This window comes from Ammodytes marinus (assembly GCF_949987685.1).
Source record: "Ammodytes marinus genome assembly, chromosome: 9".
Lineage (NCBI taxonomy): Eukaryota > Metazoa > Chordata > Actinopteri > Uranoscopiformes > Ammodytidae > Ammodytes > Ammodytes marinus.
Window position 1 is genome coordinate 27791760 of NC_137213.1, and position 15000 is coordinate 27806759.

The 15000-nt window shown below is 40.8% G+C and overlaps 1 protein-coding gene across 2 annotated transcripts in view; it reads left to right on the plus strand.

Moving 5' to 3' along the window:
• The window catches only part of LOC307255649 (arylsulfatase I-like), a 225129-nt gene that overhangs the window by 4733 nt on the left and 205396 nt on the right, over positions 1-15000 (plus strand). Inside the window, exons 4-11 of one of the 2 annotated variants that reach the window (XR_013845033.1) lie at positions 447-596; positions 1048-1122; positions 1400-1574; positions 3008-3244; positions 4045-4191; positions 7676-7817; positions 8474-9108; positions 11222-12359. Coding sequence is in view for 1 of the 2 variants with exons in the window: in XM_080034375.1 (XP_079890501.1) it covers positions 447-596; positions 1048-1122; positions 1400-1574; positions 3008-3244; positions 4045-4191; positions 7676-7817; positions 8474-9108; positions 11222-11647 (1987 nt within the window). In the remaining variant the exon portion in view is untranslated. Of the gene's footprint in view, positions 1-446; positions 597-1047; positions 1123-1399; positions 1575-3007; positions 3245-4044; positions 4192-7675; positions 7818-8473; positions 9109-11221; positions 13612-15000 lie in introns of those variants that run through there. The other variant, XM_080034375.1, reaches the window with a different exon arrangement.

Below are 15000 nucleotides of genomic sequence, written 5' to 3' on the forward strand. Positions count from 1 at the left end.
CGTTTTGTACTTGAGTTAGAGCAGCATTGATTTGGTTTGAGTGACGTCTAGGCTCCAGTCTAGGGCTGTAACTAACTAATGATAATTTTCAATTCCTATTAGTTTATTGTTCATTTTTCAACCGTCATTTCAAATGCATCCGAGGCATTCTTGAAAAATAGATTTGAATATCAACACATAATACCTGGTTAAATAAAGGATATTGATAGTGTTATAGACTGAATTAGTGTCACACTTATTTATACTCTGGACCCCGGAACCTTTGTGCCTATACCTGTGTTCTCCGCTGTATTGTTCTGGTGATTGCTCTGCACGTGAATGTCTCGTGTATACTTTGGCTGTTCTGCCGTGAGCATGGTTTCACTAAACTGAGTTACAAGAGTGTGTGCATTATTGCCCTCGGGTTACCACAGATAGATTGAACAAGTCTGTTTATCTTCCTCCAGATATCAGATCCACACGGGGCTCCAGCACTCGATCATCCGGCCCAGCCAGCCCAGCTGTCTGCCCGCTCACATGGACACTCTGCCCCAGAGGCTCAGAGAGGCGGGCTACGCCACACACATGGTCGGCAAGTGGCACCTGGGCTTCTACCGGTGAGACTGAGACTGATTAGATTATAAAGTGTTATTGTACAAAACATGGTGTAGTGGATAGAGAGCGTACTATATTGGCTCCGGCCTTCGTTGCAGTGGTCGTGGGTTCAAATCCGACCCGTGGACCTTTACTGCAGGTCATCCCCCACCCCTCTCTCTCTCTCTCTGTCTCCCCATTTCAACTCTGTACTATCTAATAGCTTGAAAATGCCCCCCAAAAAAAAAAAAAAAAATGCTCACATTCTGTATCGTACTGCATATTGCACAGTTGAAAGTCAGGTCCCTGATTTATTTTTGCGAAAGACGTTCTCCTACCAGTGATTTCACTCTGTTCCACTGATGGCTTGTTGTAATAAAGAAATACAAGAACAAAAAAACAGACAGCTAGCATGTGAGCAAAGATGGATGCAAACAATTGAACTCAAACCTGCGTCTTTCTTCTTTCCTCCAGAAAGGCCTGTCTGCCGACCAGAAAGGGTTTCGACAGTTTCTTCGGTTCCCTAACAGGGAGTGTGGATTACTACAGGTAAGAGTGCATGATGACTATTAAAGGTGGAATCAGCAATCCTTGAGAACGCTTACAGAGAATAGGCTGTGTATTAATAACAGATTTATTTTCAGCGCGCACACAGTACAGACAGGTAAGCAGATCGTTAGGAGATATTCACTGATTTTGTCAACAAGTTTTCTCAAGAACCGTTGACTCCACTTTAAATAGACTCAATAATACCTTGATAAGAACATCTGTATATTGCCACTGTCTATATTCCTGTCACTCACATCGTTGGTCCATCTGGCCTTAGTTACGGCTCGTGTGACGGCCCGGGGTTGTGTGGTTACGACCTCCATGAGGATGAGGGCGTGGCCTGGGGACAGGAGGGGAAGTACTCCACCACTCTGTTCACACAGAGAGCCAGGAAGATACTGGAGACTCATGACCCCACTGAGAGACCACTGTTCCTACTGCTGTCACTACAGGTACAACTCTCTCTCTCTCTCTCTCTCTCTCTCTCTCTCTCTCTCTCCATCCCCCTCTCTCTCTCTCTCTCTCTCTCTCTCTCTCTCTCTCTCTCTCTCTCTCTCTCTCTCTCTCTCTCTCTCTCTCTCTCTCTCTCTCTCTCGGCTGTTATCGCTACAGGTAGAAATTCAAGCATTTATTTTATCCATAAAACATTTAGAAAATGCATTCATTCAATTCACTCATACTCACATTCTGTATCATACTCCTGGACAAGTCTAAGTTTAGGTCCTTAAAGGTGCAGTCTGTAGAATGTATTCACGTTTTTTTTAGAAACTACTCTCGCTACAGGTAGCACAATGAGGAAAATTAGAAAAATGGGAAAAAGCATATGTTACTTAAAACATCTACTGGACAAGATTTAAGTCCTTGTAGCAGCCAATAATGTTAGAATTTTTCAGTTATAATGTAATAAAAGCAGATCATGTAGTATCTTGCCAATAATATAAAAACATTTCTGAACCTATAACGTAATAACTGTTTGCCCTATTTTCCGAGTTCAGGAATACTTAATAAAAGAAAATAGTTAAAATACATCACAGCCTGATGTGTTTTGATGCTGTGTTGTTTATGTCTGAGTACAGTGAGTCAGCATTTCTTCGTTTACGAGCTTCAGAAACTAATCTAGAGACTGTTTGGCTCATATGGACCCCCAACCCTTTAATTAGAAACTGGCCTCACAGAATATCTAACTCTGAGGTTTCAAAGTGTTTGAAGAGTGATAGCCTAGTTATTCTGTTGTTGATTTCTGTGGCAGAAATGTTCATTTGATGTGAGGTTTGGGGCCAAGGGGTTTGAGAAAATGAAGTCCCCGCTATGCAAAACAAAGGGCAGTTTCATTATATGTTTCCCTAACAGAGCCCTCTAGATAGTTTTACTATCACGCGGTTCTACTTTTTCCATACGGTATTAAAAAAGGGAGGTTTGAAACACACTTAAGCAAAAAGGCATTATGGTACAGCCAGACAGACTTGGAAACTATTATATTGCATTTTATTATACTTTTTTTTTAAAGTCTGTCTCAATGTTAAGTAATGTATTGTACTGTGTGTCAATACATGTTTTATATTTTATAGTTTCTTATATATCTAATTTATTTTCACATTTTATTTTTCCTTTCTTTTCTCGTTTATCTGTATCCTTTTGAACATCGAGGCCAGGGGACCACAGATGAAAAGTAGGGTTCTGGCTATTCCTGGCCCATGTATTATCATGTGTTTTATTAATTTATTCTGTCCCCTTTTTAAACAAAGTGAATTCTATTTAAATAAATGTAATTGTTTGTATTATTTTGTATTTATTTAACTTTTAATTAAAATTAAAATTTAATTTTTTCAATACAACTTTTTTTAAATATTTTTTTTAATTATTATTTATAAATGTTTTTCTCCAGGCCGTTCACACTCCCCTCCAGTCTCCCAAGTCTTACATCTACCCGTACCGTCACATGACCAACGTGGCGAGGAGGAAGTACGCCGCCATGGTTTCCACGGTGGACGAGTCTGTGCGTAACGTGACGTACGCTCTGAGGAAGTACGGATACTACCGTAACAGTGTCATCATCTACTCCACTGATAACGGGGCCCAGCCATTCACTGGAGGCAGCAACTGGCCACTACGAGGACGCAAGGTACTAATGACCCTATCACACTGCTTTTTATAAGATTTCTCTTTCTTTTGATGTCAAATGAGGACAAATTTACTATACCATACATTTACTTTACTATACATTTACATGGGGTGTCCCTGGCTTGAAATTTTCTTAGTGGAATCGGATCTTTTTTCCAATACTATGGGAGGACACAAGGTACTAATAACTCTATCACACTGCTTACTGCCATCGGTGTATGAGTGTGTGTATAAATGGGTGAATGTGGTAAGAAATGTAAAGCGCTTTCGGTCTGAGAAAAATCGGCTAAAAAGCGCTATATAAGTCAAGTCCATTTACCATTTTTCAGTTTCTTTTTATGTCAAATTACTAGGGCTGTCCACGACTCAAATTTTTCTTAATCTGATCAACTATTCAGCATAGTATTTGCCAATCAGAACTGTGCATTGGTGTGAGATTCACTATATTGAGCACACACATAAAAATCTGGTTTGGTCTGTTTCGCTTTTGACATTTCCAGTTTTGTTTTGCTCACAATGTTCTTCTATGGTGTTTGACGTGACACATTATCGCCACCTACTGGCCTGGTACAATAACGTCAGTGTTTTTGCTTTTATCCTGTTTTATTGTAACTGTATTTTATTGACTGACAAAAAAAATTTCCTTCTCAAATAGAAAAATCTACGATTGCAGTGGGTTTCAGTTGCCATACCAAATAATCTACGAAAATTCCAACTATGATCGGAATCATTGATTTTCAAGAGGCATCCCTAAAATAACATAACTGAATACATTGTACCTTAACTGTCTGTGTTACCAAGGGAACGTATTGGGAAGGAGGGATGCGTGGCGTGGCGTTTGTCCACAGCCCTCTGCTGAAGCGCAGGAGAAGAGTCTCCAGAGACCTGCTGCACATCACGGACTGGTTCCCCACTCTGGTGGGCCTGGCCGGGGGCAACACCAGCCAGGTGAGTACAGCATGGAACCATACAGGGGGAACGCAAAACAATTGAATATCATGGAAAAGTTCATTTATTCGGTAATATAATTCAAATAGAGAAACTTTCATATACTGTACTCTAGATTCACAACATATGAAGTGAAATATGTCAGGCCTTTTTTTGTTTGATTTCAAGAATATATATTACAAATGAAAATACCAATTAGAAAAAAGATTTATAATACACAACTGTCGACTCTGAAAGTAAGTTCATTCATCCACTCAATACTTGGTCTGGGATCTTATTTTGAATATCATATTCATGTGTATGTAGCGAATTCATGTCCTACCCTTTATTGAACTTTTTGATGTGTTTTTGGCTTTGTATTTTGTTGAATTGTGCACTTATGCTTGTCATTGACGTTGCTTTCTTAGCCAAGGCAGCCTTTTAAGTCTCAGAGTAGAATACGTATTATAATAGGACAGAAAAGGCACTCTCACTTAGTATAGTACTGACGGTTTTATTGTGTTTTGAAACAGACCAGATTTAGGGATGCGTATCTCTGCAAAGCCGCCGGAGCCACTGATAGTTAGTTACTATATGTTCCACTGGATTTAATATCTGTTTTTCTATTTCGCTCGCCAAATATTTTCCTTTTGCCAGAATTTATCATACTAATGCACAATTTAATTTGTTAAGACTTGGATGTGGAAAACTATCTACATAAATCCCTTTATTCTGGCATCATGCTTTAACGATTTTAACGATTTTTAAAGCTCAGGTTACATCACTACCGTAAAGCTGTCTCTATTTACTATCACACAGTTAAATGTGCTCTTGACTTATTATGATAAGTGCACTGTTTAAAAAAATAAAAAGAAGTTAAGACATAAATTATTCTAATAGTGGCAGTGGAGTCTGTTTACTGCTCCCAGACAGCTTTGTTGGCTCAGTGTGTAAGTGGGTTTCTGTTTGCCAAACCAGATAAGCTACGAAACTTGATAGCCTCAATTACCAGAGGAAATTTATGATTATTTATTCCTGTGTGGAGAATTTACTAGTATTTCTACTGGCAATATTATTACGAGGGACCATGTGGACTGTTATCAGGGTTTTAAAGTACCTACTGGCAAACAGAAAAGGGACCTTTCGTTGGCCGGTTCAAGTCCAGTAGTGAATAGTCTTGTAGTGTGGACTGGTAGCTGCTGAGGTGCCCTTGAGCAAGGCATTGAACCCCTAACTGCTAGGGCTGCCCCCTCACTCTGCCATCTCTCTCCTAGATATGCGTGTGTCTTTCGAGCCTGTATGAAGACAATAGCTGGTGTAGTAAAAACATTACCGCTTAAAGCGGATACGAGTAACATTTAAATATCTTTTAAACAACCTCATGTTTCCTCTGATAATCATAAATTACCTTTAACAGCAAACGAGACCATCAGTGCAAAGAAAGACGTTTTTATATAGTTTTTATTACTGCTTTTGGTCTGGTCGCACACCCAGTCCGATTTTCGGTTCGCTCGTGCAGGCTCTATGGTCACATATCCGTATTGGTTGCAGATTTCAGTGTGGCGCTGCAACGCGATTTGAGAAGCCTATCCCTCCAGGTGAGGGAAGGGGAGCGGGAGCCTTGTTTGAGACAGTTATTTGTCGTCATAAATGACTGATAACGGGGCTGAACCATCAAAGAAAAAAAAGAGAATGCAATGAAGAAAAGCGAAAAGGGAGAGTGAGTGATAGGCGGGCGGGAGGACGTTGCCAAGCAACGTGTATACAATTTCACGAGAGCGAAACTAGACTGCTAAATGAATGAGCGGTTGGTACTAACACAAAGTTTGCTTTGCTTCACCATCATCAGATAACCATTATCTGAAATAGTCATTATTTACATCAACAACACAAACACATTACCTCATCGTGATCCATAGTCTACTAACTGCCGTCTCTCATTCATTCGCTTTCTGTGAGGACACAGCTCCGTGAGAGAGAGAGTAGTTAGGTGACGCTGCTGAATCAACTCATTGCAAGCAGGTGTGTGTACTGACTGGCATTAGTTGATGCAGTGTCAAAACCACTCTCACGGAGCCGAAAAGAGTCCTCACACTTTCAACACACGAACATGCACTATATTGCGCCCTTCTCAGTCCACGCTCACGCGCCTGGCACGAGCATTTGCGACAGCGGGCGTCGTAAAAATACTACCGCTTTTGTCCAAAGGGGACGCCAACGTGCCATCTTACTCGTAGTGCCTTTAAGGCAGGGGTGTCAAACTCATTTTGGTTCGAGGGCCACATACAGCCTCTCTGATCTCAGGTGGGCCGGACTAGTAAAATAATGGCAAAATAACTCCAAATCCCTAACTTTGTTTTTCAGTAATATGCTTTATCACTCAGCCTACATTTGTAACCTACATTATCACGGATCACAAGGGATCTCTGTACCCCCCAGGAAATGTCTTAGTAAAGGTTGCTGCTGGCCATGGGAATAGGAGGTGCGGCGCGAAGCGCCGCAGCAAAAATTTTGGGGGTATTTTGCTCAAAGATGCCAATGTGCACTAATGAAATAAACAACTGTTTATTTGAATACACAAATACAACAGGCACTGACCTTACAGTTGTCCAATTTTGTTTATTATATGTACAGGTACACATTTTGTGCAAACATGCAGACTGTACAAAATACAATTAAATAAAAGTGCAACTTCTACTGTTTTGATTTATTTTTAAATACAGAGGTTATTGGTTGTTTTGGAATTTGTTTTTCCCAATTTAAAACATAAAAATAAAGCAGCATTGAAAATTAGGAAATAAATCTTGTAGGCCTACACTAGCATGCTCCTGCTCGTTTTGCGCACACAGAGCCACAGACACACCGCGCTTGCTAGTACATTAATTGTTCAGCACTAAAAATAAAAATAGTTTTATTTTTATTAAAAAGTAATCAAATAAATGTACTAAAAATAAAAATGTTTTTTTTTTTTGGTTTTTACTTTGCCATAAAGCACTGTAGGAAACATTAATAGCGGTGAAGCAGGATTGCCATTTACCATTTACCACGTTGCTAAAATGTGCTTTTTTTATTTAGGCTGCCCCCTAGCGGCAGGAGTGAGCATTTCGGTTATTTCTTTAAAAATTCATAACTCCTCACAGGAATGGGCTAGAGACTTACTTTTTTTTTTGACATACTCAGAAATTTATGCTCTACAGGTCGCGGGCCTGATCAAATCATCTCGCGGGCCGGATCCGGCCCGCGGGCCGTATGTTTGACACCCCTGCTTTAAGGGGACGCTAGAATGAACACAATGAAAGTTCCTCACTGCCAATTTAAAAACCAGTGTAAACAGAGTGTAATTTACCCATTGAGGGACTATAAAGGATTGTCTCTACATACTATTTTTCCTCTGTGTGTGTGTGTGTGTGTGTGTGTGTGTGTGTGTGTGTGTGTGTGTGTGTGTGTGTGTGTGTGTGTGTGTGTGTGTGTGTGTGTGTGTGTGTGTGTGTTCCCGTCTCATCAGAGCCATGGTCTGGATGGTTTTGACGTGTGGCCGACCATCAGTGAAGGTAAAGAGTCGCCTCGCCAGGAAATCCTCCACAACATCGACCCGCTGCACAAACCTGCTCAGACCACCTGGGGCACAAGCAAGCAGGGGGCCCCAGGTAGATAACTAAAAAACTATCTACATTTTAAAATAAATGTAAATATATATAAAAAAAGGTACTTCATAGTCAAGTTACTGCAAGCCAAAGTCAAAGGTTATGCAGCATCAATTCATCCCACTTGTGAGATATTTGTGAGAGATTTGGGCCGACTGTGGCTCAGTTGGTAGAGCGGGTCGGCCGATGATCAAAGGGTTGGAGGTTCGATCCCCGCCCTGCCACCTGTGTCATAGTTGTTGAGTCCTTGGGCAAGACACTTCACCCACCTTGCCTCGTGTGAATGTCGATAGTTAGCCTGCTATCGGTGTATGAATGTGTGTGTGAATGGTAACGTGTAAATGGGAACAGGTCTCCCTTGCAAAAGAGTCTTCGGACTCAATGGGATATACCTGTATAAATAAAGGTTAAAAAAAATATATATATGTAAGGTTTTGAACTGCCAATTCATGAATGGCATTTATCGTTTTTGTCATAATATGTTTTTTCAGCAAAAACAGTATGATAAGCCTAGAAAGTAGAAAAAGTTATTTTATCTGCTTGGGAATTGAAGGTTGTTCAGAAAAGTTTAATATGTATTGTTCTTATATTTCACTCATCAAACTTACTGCTGGCATAGATTGCATAAATATACCATTGTTTTTTTGTTTATTTTTCAGTAAAGAAAAAAGTGAAGAAAGTCCCAGGAGGTCCCAAGAGGAAGAAGGTCCTGAGGCAGCCGCCCAAGCAGAATGCAGCGTTCAAGTTGAAGAAAAAAACCATCAAGAAGTCTCAGCTGTATTCTCACCGTTCTGCTAAACCCAAACCCAAACCCAAGTCCCTACCTCAACCCAAGCTTAAGCCCCTCCCACTACCAAAACCTAAACCTAAACCCAAGAATAAGGTGGACTCTAAGACCCAGAAACTACCCCAATACAAACAACTCCTCAAGTCTCATTCCAGCAGTGGGATTCCACCAGCCAAATCTCATCCGAAATCTAGTCCGAAATCTCCCCCGAAAATCCAACCGGGTCTCAACAAGTCAAAAAAATCCAAGAAGGAGCAAGTTTCCCGGTCAAGACCACCTCGTTCCAAATCAAAGGAATCAAAGAAGGAACCGCTCAAATCACATTTAAAATCAAAAGTCCAAAAGTCAGACACACAGACGTTATTATCCCATCACCAGAACATGTCGATGGCGACGTTGCTTAGATACCAGTCGCTGTGGGACACGTCAGTCCAGGCCGCCATCAGAGTGGGAGACTGGAAGCTGCTGACAGGAGACCCAGGACACGGAGACTGGGTTCCCCCACAGGTACTGCAGCTGCAGTCACACAGGTTTTAAAGGAGGAGTCAGTGATTCTGGAAAATGTTTAAACCTGCAGTGTGTAGAATTTTGGGTTTTATTTCCTAGCAGATTTTGTAGAAAGTAATTATAATATCCATAAGTACATTTAATTTAGTGCATAATAGCTGAAAAGAATGTTTTGAATTATTATTTTTTCCCTTAGAAAGAGTCTCATATATGTCCATTTATACCATAGTCTGTGTGAATACTCTATTCTGATTGGCTGGAGTACATTCCATGGGTGTGGATTAACTTCTGATGTATGGACACCTATGGAACTGTTTACATTCTGTCCACTGCGTCGCCGGCTCGCCGCTGATTAAACTGTGTTGATAAGGGATTTGGGATTTATAAAGCCTAAAATATCCTGCCGTGCAATAGCCTCTGGACACCACAGGATGGCGCTCGAGTCGTAACACAAGAGCTGTAGTAACGATAGTAGTACAATAAAGTGGCTAAACTTAATGTCCTCTGGTTAAACGTCAATGGTTATCTCGTTAAAAAGGTGAGTAAGACCCCTGTTTAATTTGACAAAAGGTTTGTAACTGAGTTTACATGTGTTTAGCCACCAAAGACCGGCTTCACTGTCTATCTGGACATAGGCTACTGCTGTCAGTCAGTCACTGCCTCACGTAACTTCAGGCTGTAGCCCGTAATACACATGTTCGCCAGTCACATTCTCCGTGAAATGCGTTATTTATTTTGGGGGAAATGCTTTGTTAGCTCGGTGGAACTGTTGTTAAACATGTTGGGTGATTACATTTACTGTTTGTACAGCGTGCGCAATGTTTTTTGACTTTGTATATTGCTAGCATAACAGTAGGTCTGTGGCTAACAGCTGCCGCAGTCTCCCGTTGCTCGTATTATCCCCGGTCCGACTTCCCAGTACAATTTGAACGCACCGTTAAAGCCAAATTATGTCGTTGCCCGGTCGTATCCTTGGTTGTTCCTATTGACTGGAGTACTGAACTACGTTTTCATTACATAAGAACCTTATGGGTTTGCAATGGGTATTCCAGTTATTATACGGGGTCTCGGGCGTTGCTGTGGAAACAAGTTGTTATTCGTTCGAAACAAATCTAGTTTCGTTCAAAAAAAATCTAATTTGATCGCAAAAAGGCATGAAAATATAACTGATTGGTCTAATTATTATTTTTATTAGTAGGTGACTATGGTATAAGCGGGTTAATGCCCTTCGAGGTGTCCAGGTATCAGGGATTAATGGACTTCGTGAAGGCAACTGTCCTCCGCTGCGCGTCGGACAGTTCTCGCCTCCACGGTGTCCATTAACTCCTGATACCTGGACACCTCGTCGGGCATTAACCCTTACATGTCTGCATATTTTGGACCAAGGCCTAGTGCCACCATCTTGAAAGTGTCATAGTTGGAATGTCATCAGATGCATTGTTTAAAATTTTGAATTGTTCTTGTCCTTGAAGGCCACTGTAGCTTCTGTTATTATTCGAAAGGGGCGGGGTTACCCAGGGAGTGTTGCATTCTAGAACTTTATTGATGATGTCATATTACACACTGCACCTTTAAATGTAAAAATCGGTGAATATCTCCTCTCGACCCGCAACCTGTAGGCTACGTACTGTATGTGTGCACAGAATTTAAAAAAAAGGGGGCCTAGGCTCTGTAAACCTGTATGTAAACAAAGCGGCTCTAACCGAGCTACCTTGCTTTGTCTTTGATAAGTATTTGGCTTCTATGCCTATTTAAATATTGACCGCTTATTGTCATCATACTACTAAAAACACATGCTACCTGTATTTTAATAGTGATAAAATCAAAGATTTTATTGATAGCATTGTTGCTAGCTACGGTGGGTCAGTCCTAGCCCCTTTGTTTACATACCTGTTTACAGAGCCTAGGCTGTGCATAACACCAAAAAAAATTCAACCCACACAGTACAGACAGGTAGCATATTATGAAGAGATATTCACTGATTTTGACAAAGTTATTTTGACAACAAGCGTTCTCCAGAATCACTGACTCCACCCCAAAGTAGCATGGTTCTAACATCTCAAATTCAAATAGATAATTCCCAACATAACTAACCGTTCATTCTGCCCCTCAGGTGCTTCCAAACCTCCCCGGTCAATGGTGGAACCTTGAACGCACCGTGCGATCGCTCCAAAAACCATCAACCCTCAAAAACATCTGGCTGTTCAACATCACGGCCGACCCGTACGAGCGCTGGGACATGTCCGAGCAGCGGCCCGACATAGTCACTCAGCTACTCACCAGAATCGCTTTCTACAACCAAACCGCCGTGCCCGTTTACTTCCCGCCCGACGATCCGAGGGCCAATCCCGCGAGACACGAGGGAGCCTGGGTTCCGTGGGTGGGGGAAGAGGAGGATGAGGAAGGGAAGTATAATGGAGTTTATAAAAAAGGGAGGAATAATAGCAAGAAGAAAAGGAAGAAAAAGAAGTGTAAGCATTGCAAGCTGCAGTCGTTCTTTCACAAACTCAACACCAAGATGATCTCGAATCGGATCTGAGGTGGTGGTGGTGACGAAGCAACTCGATAAACTTTTTTACGCCGTGAAGTGATTGTGTGAAAGACTATTTTCGAATGTTGTTTTGATGAATGTTTCCCTGCGTTCCAAATCACGTACTCTTTTCTTTTTACTACACTACATACTAAAGTACAGAAGAGTTTTAGGGCCACAGGAGAGAAAATAAAATCAGATAAGGAAGATTTTTTTTCATTATGTTGAGAAATGTCAAGAATAAAGACAAATACTCCAAAATGCTAGTGGAGTTTAGTGGGGCATTTATTTATTTTCAGTATACTACAATTGACGTGCATGTATTGGGACATCCTAAATCTTTTTCTGGCATACTAAATAGTAGGAGAAGTATGGGGATTGGAACGCAGGGTTTGTTTTCTTAAACCAGTGAAAAAAGGAGGTAAAAGTTTGTATTTCGTCAAAACTACGGCCCTGAGAGCTCAACAAACTTACTAGCGCAAATAAACAAAAATAAAAATCTTAAATTAGCCGTTTTTTTATCCCATTTCCCCAGGTTGTTGTCAGAGCAACTCCTGACTGCATTTCTCTATACGATTATTTTTCTCCCTTTGCAATTTCTTTTTATTTCTTTTTGTCAATTTTTATATCACAAACTGACCGAGTTCTTAAAGGAATACTTCACCCATACGGAACCGGCGTTCTATCATTATAAAATCGCTATTATAATATAATGAATGAGGTCTTTCTTCCCTCAGTCTTCCCTTGGCCCAGCTGTCCTGTTAATCCTAACCCTACATTTATACTAGTGTGATGTCACACTTGGTACAATGTAGGGTTAGACAGTGAGACCATAAAACACTCTTTCTGCCTTTTCTCAGGCTAGGATGAACCGATTTCTAAAATGTTTGCACACTTATTATACGACATAGGATCTCAGAGTTCAACACACCTTCATATTCCCACCGGTTGAAGTATTCCTTTAATATAAGAACTGACATTGTGTGGCAGTAAAATATATTTTGTTTATGTGAATGATTTGATTATGTTTTTTTCCAGTAAAGTGATATTTAATGTACATGTTTACACCAACAGTTAATATTTTGAACATACCCAGATTTGGGTTCTGAAGCGGAATGTTTACTTTTTACAGCAATCATGGTATTATATTTTTTTTAATAATTTTGTTCAAGTTACTTTGTTGAGAATAGGACAAGGAGGTTTTGATATTTTACATTGTTCCAAGTGATTTTCAATGACCTATGTTGATGTGTTGTATGTTTTATATATTATTATTATTATTGGCCCTTCGGAGACTGTGGCTGTTTGAATGTAATGCCAGCGACAGGCAGAATTTTTACTATGAAATAACAGAATGTTTTTTTCAACTTACCACATGCTACTGTGAGTTACATTTCTTTATTTGTCAATTTACACTAGGTTTATCGAAATTCTTTCTTCGCATATCCACCTCTCAAGTTACCACACTCCAGAGGGGGTCAGAGCGCAGGGTCAGCCATAGTACAGGGCCCCTGGAGCAGTTTGGGGTGAAGTGTCTTGCTCAAGGACACAATGGTAGAGATGGTGGGCACCGTAGATGTAATAGCAGCCAGCCAGCCACCACTAGTTTTGCAAGTGACACCCTCTTGTCCAGTGCCGGGGATCGAAAAAAATAAAAAATCTGTTTTCTTTTTACTTTTATAATATTTATGAACATTTATTTTCAATCAAAATACCCATCTTTGATTTCATATATTGATTTATACTATTTTAGAACATGTTTCCAGTGACTTTCACATTCCTCCACACACAGTATGATTTTAGTCCAATGAAAACAAATAATAGGCTACAAATGTATTAAGTTGTTTTTCTGTTTTCAACATGCCAATTCACAATGCTTTTAATTTGTATCATCAATTCGTGTGTGTGTGTGTGTGTGTGTGTGTGTGTGTGTGTGTGTGTGTGTGTGTGTGTGTGTGTGTGTGTGTGTGTGTGTTCAGAAAAACGGAGCACAGGAAACAAAACTGTTACAGCGAATGTTATGAGCAGCATTTTTAGGAAAATGTTTGAAGTCAGAAGTTGGTTTTCTCCTGCACCTCACCTCTAAATATTTCTGTGTATTTGCTCAAAACACGCAAACACACACACACACACACACACACACACACACACACACACACACACGCACACAATCCAACAAACCACGACTGTCGCGTCTCGGCAGCAACTCCAGTGACTGAAGCAAGAGTGTTACTAAGCAACGGTTTAAAATGAACGTTTGATTTCTCCGCCCTGAGCAAATAAAGGTTGAAGAAAAGTTACTGCGTGTTGACTTGACCATAACGTTGTAACCTTAACCTACAATCTAATAAAACAAACTGTAATAAAACCCATAATATAATAGGCGGCGGCCTAACTGGACGATATTGTAACCAAATGCTGAGGGCATGACATGTTAGGCCTACACTATGGGCTCTTATGAGGCCTAATTAGTTCATAATGTAGCCTACGTATGACAGGGCAAAACCTCTTATTCATAATTAATTTTTTATTGTATTTTAGCAGGTCTAAACTTGAGACTTTAAACTATTAGGGAAGTCCAAATCAAGTCTCAAGAACCACAGCTCGGATTGTTTTTAATTGATTTATATTTCTTCCTGGCTGTTCATGACAAATGTTTAAAGGCAGATGAGATCATAAGTGGAAGAGTTCTTTACATACAGTGTTTCATACATAGCCTATTAGAGACTCAATGCACATAACGAACTGAACCACTAGGTGGCGCCATGTATCAACAATACTGATTGGCTTCAGAGTCTGCGGAGTTTTCAATGATTGAAACCCTTAGCGCGCGCACACACACACACACACACACACACACATCTCACACATTCTCTCTCTCACACACATGCACACACAGGCTACTCTCTCTCTCTCGCACACACACACACACACACACACACACACACACACACACACACACACACACACACACACCCTCTCTCTCCCTCTCACACACACACACACAGACACTCTCTCTCTCACACGCACAAACACACACTCTCTCTCTCACACACAAATAGACACACTCACCCGTTCTCTCTCACACACACACACACACACACTTTATTTCTCTCTCTCTCTCTCTCTCCCGCCAGACATGCACACACACTCTTACTCACACCCACACGCACTCTTTCTCTCACACACACACTCACTCACACACAGACACACACACACACACTTTCACACACACTCTCTCTCTCTCCCTCTCACACACGCACACACACACACACACACACACACACACACACACACACACACACACACTCAAACTTGGGCTGTAACAGGATTTTCCACGCTTATTGTCGCCTTCCTACTTC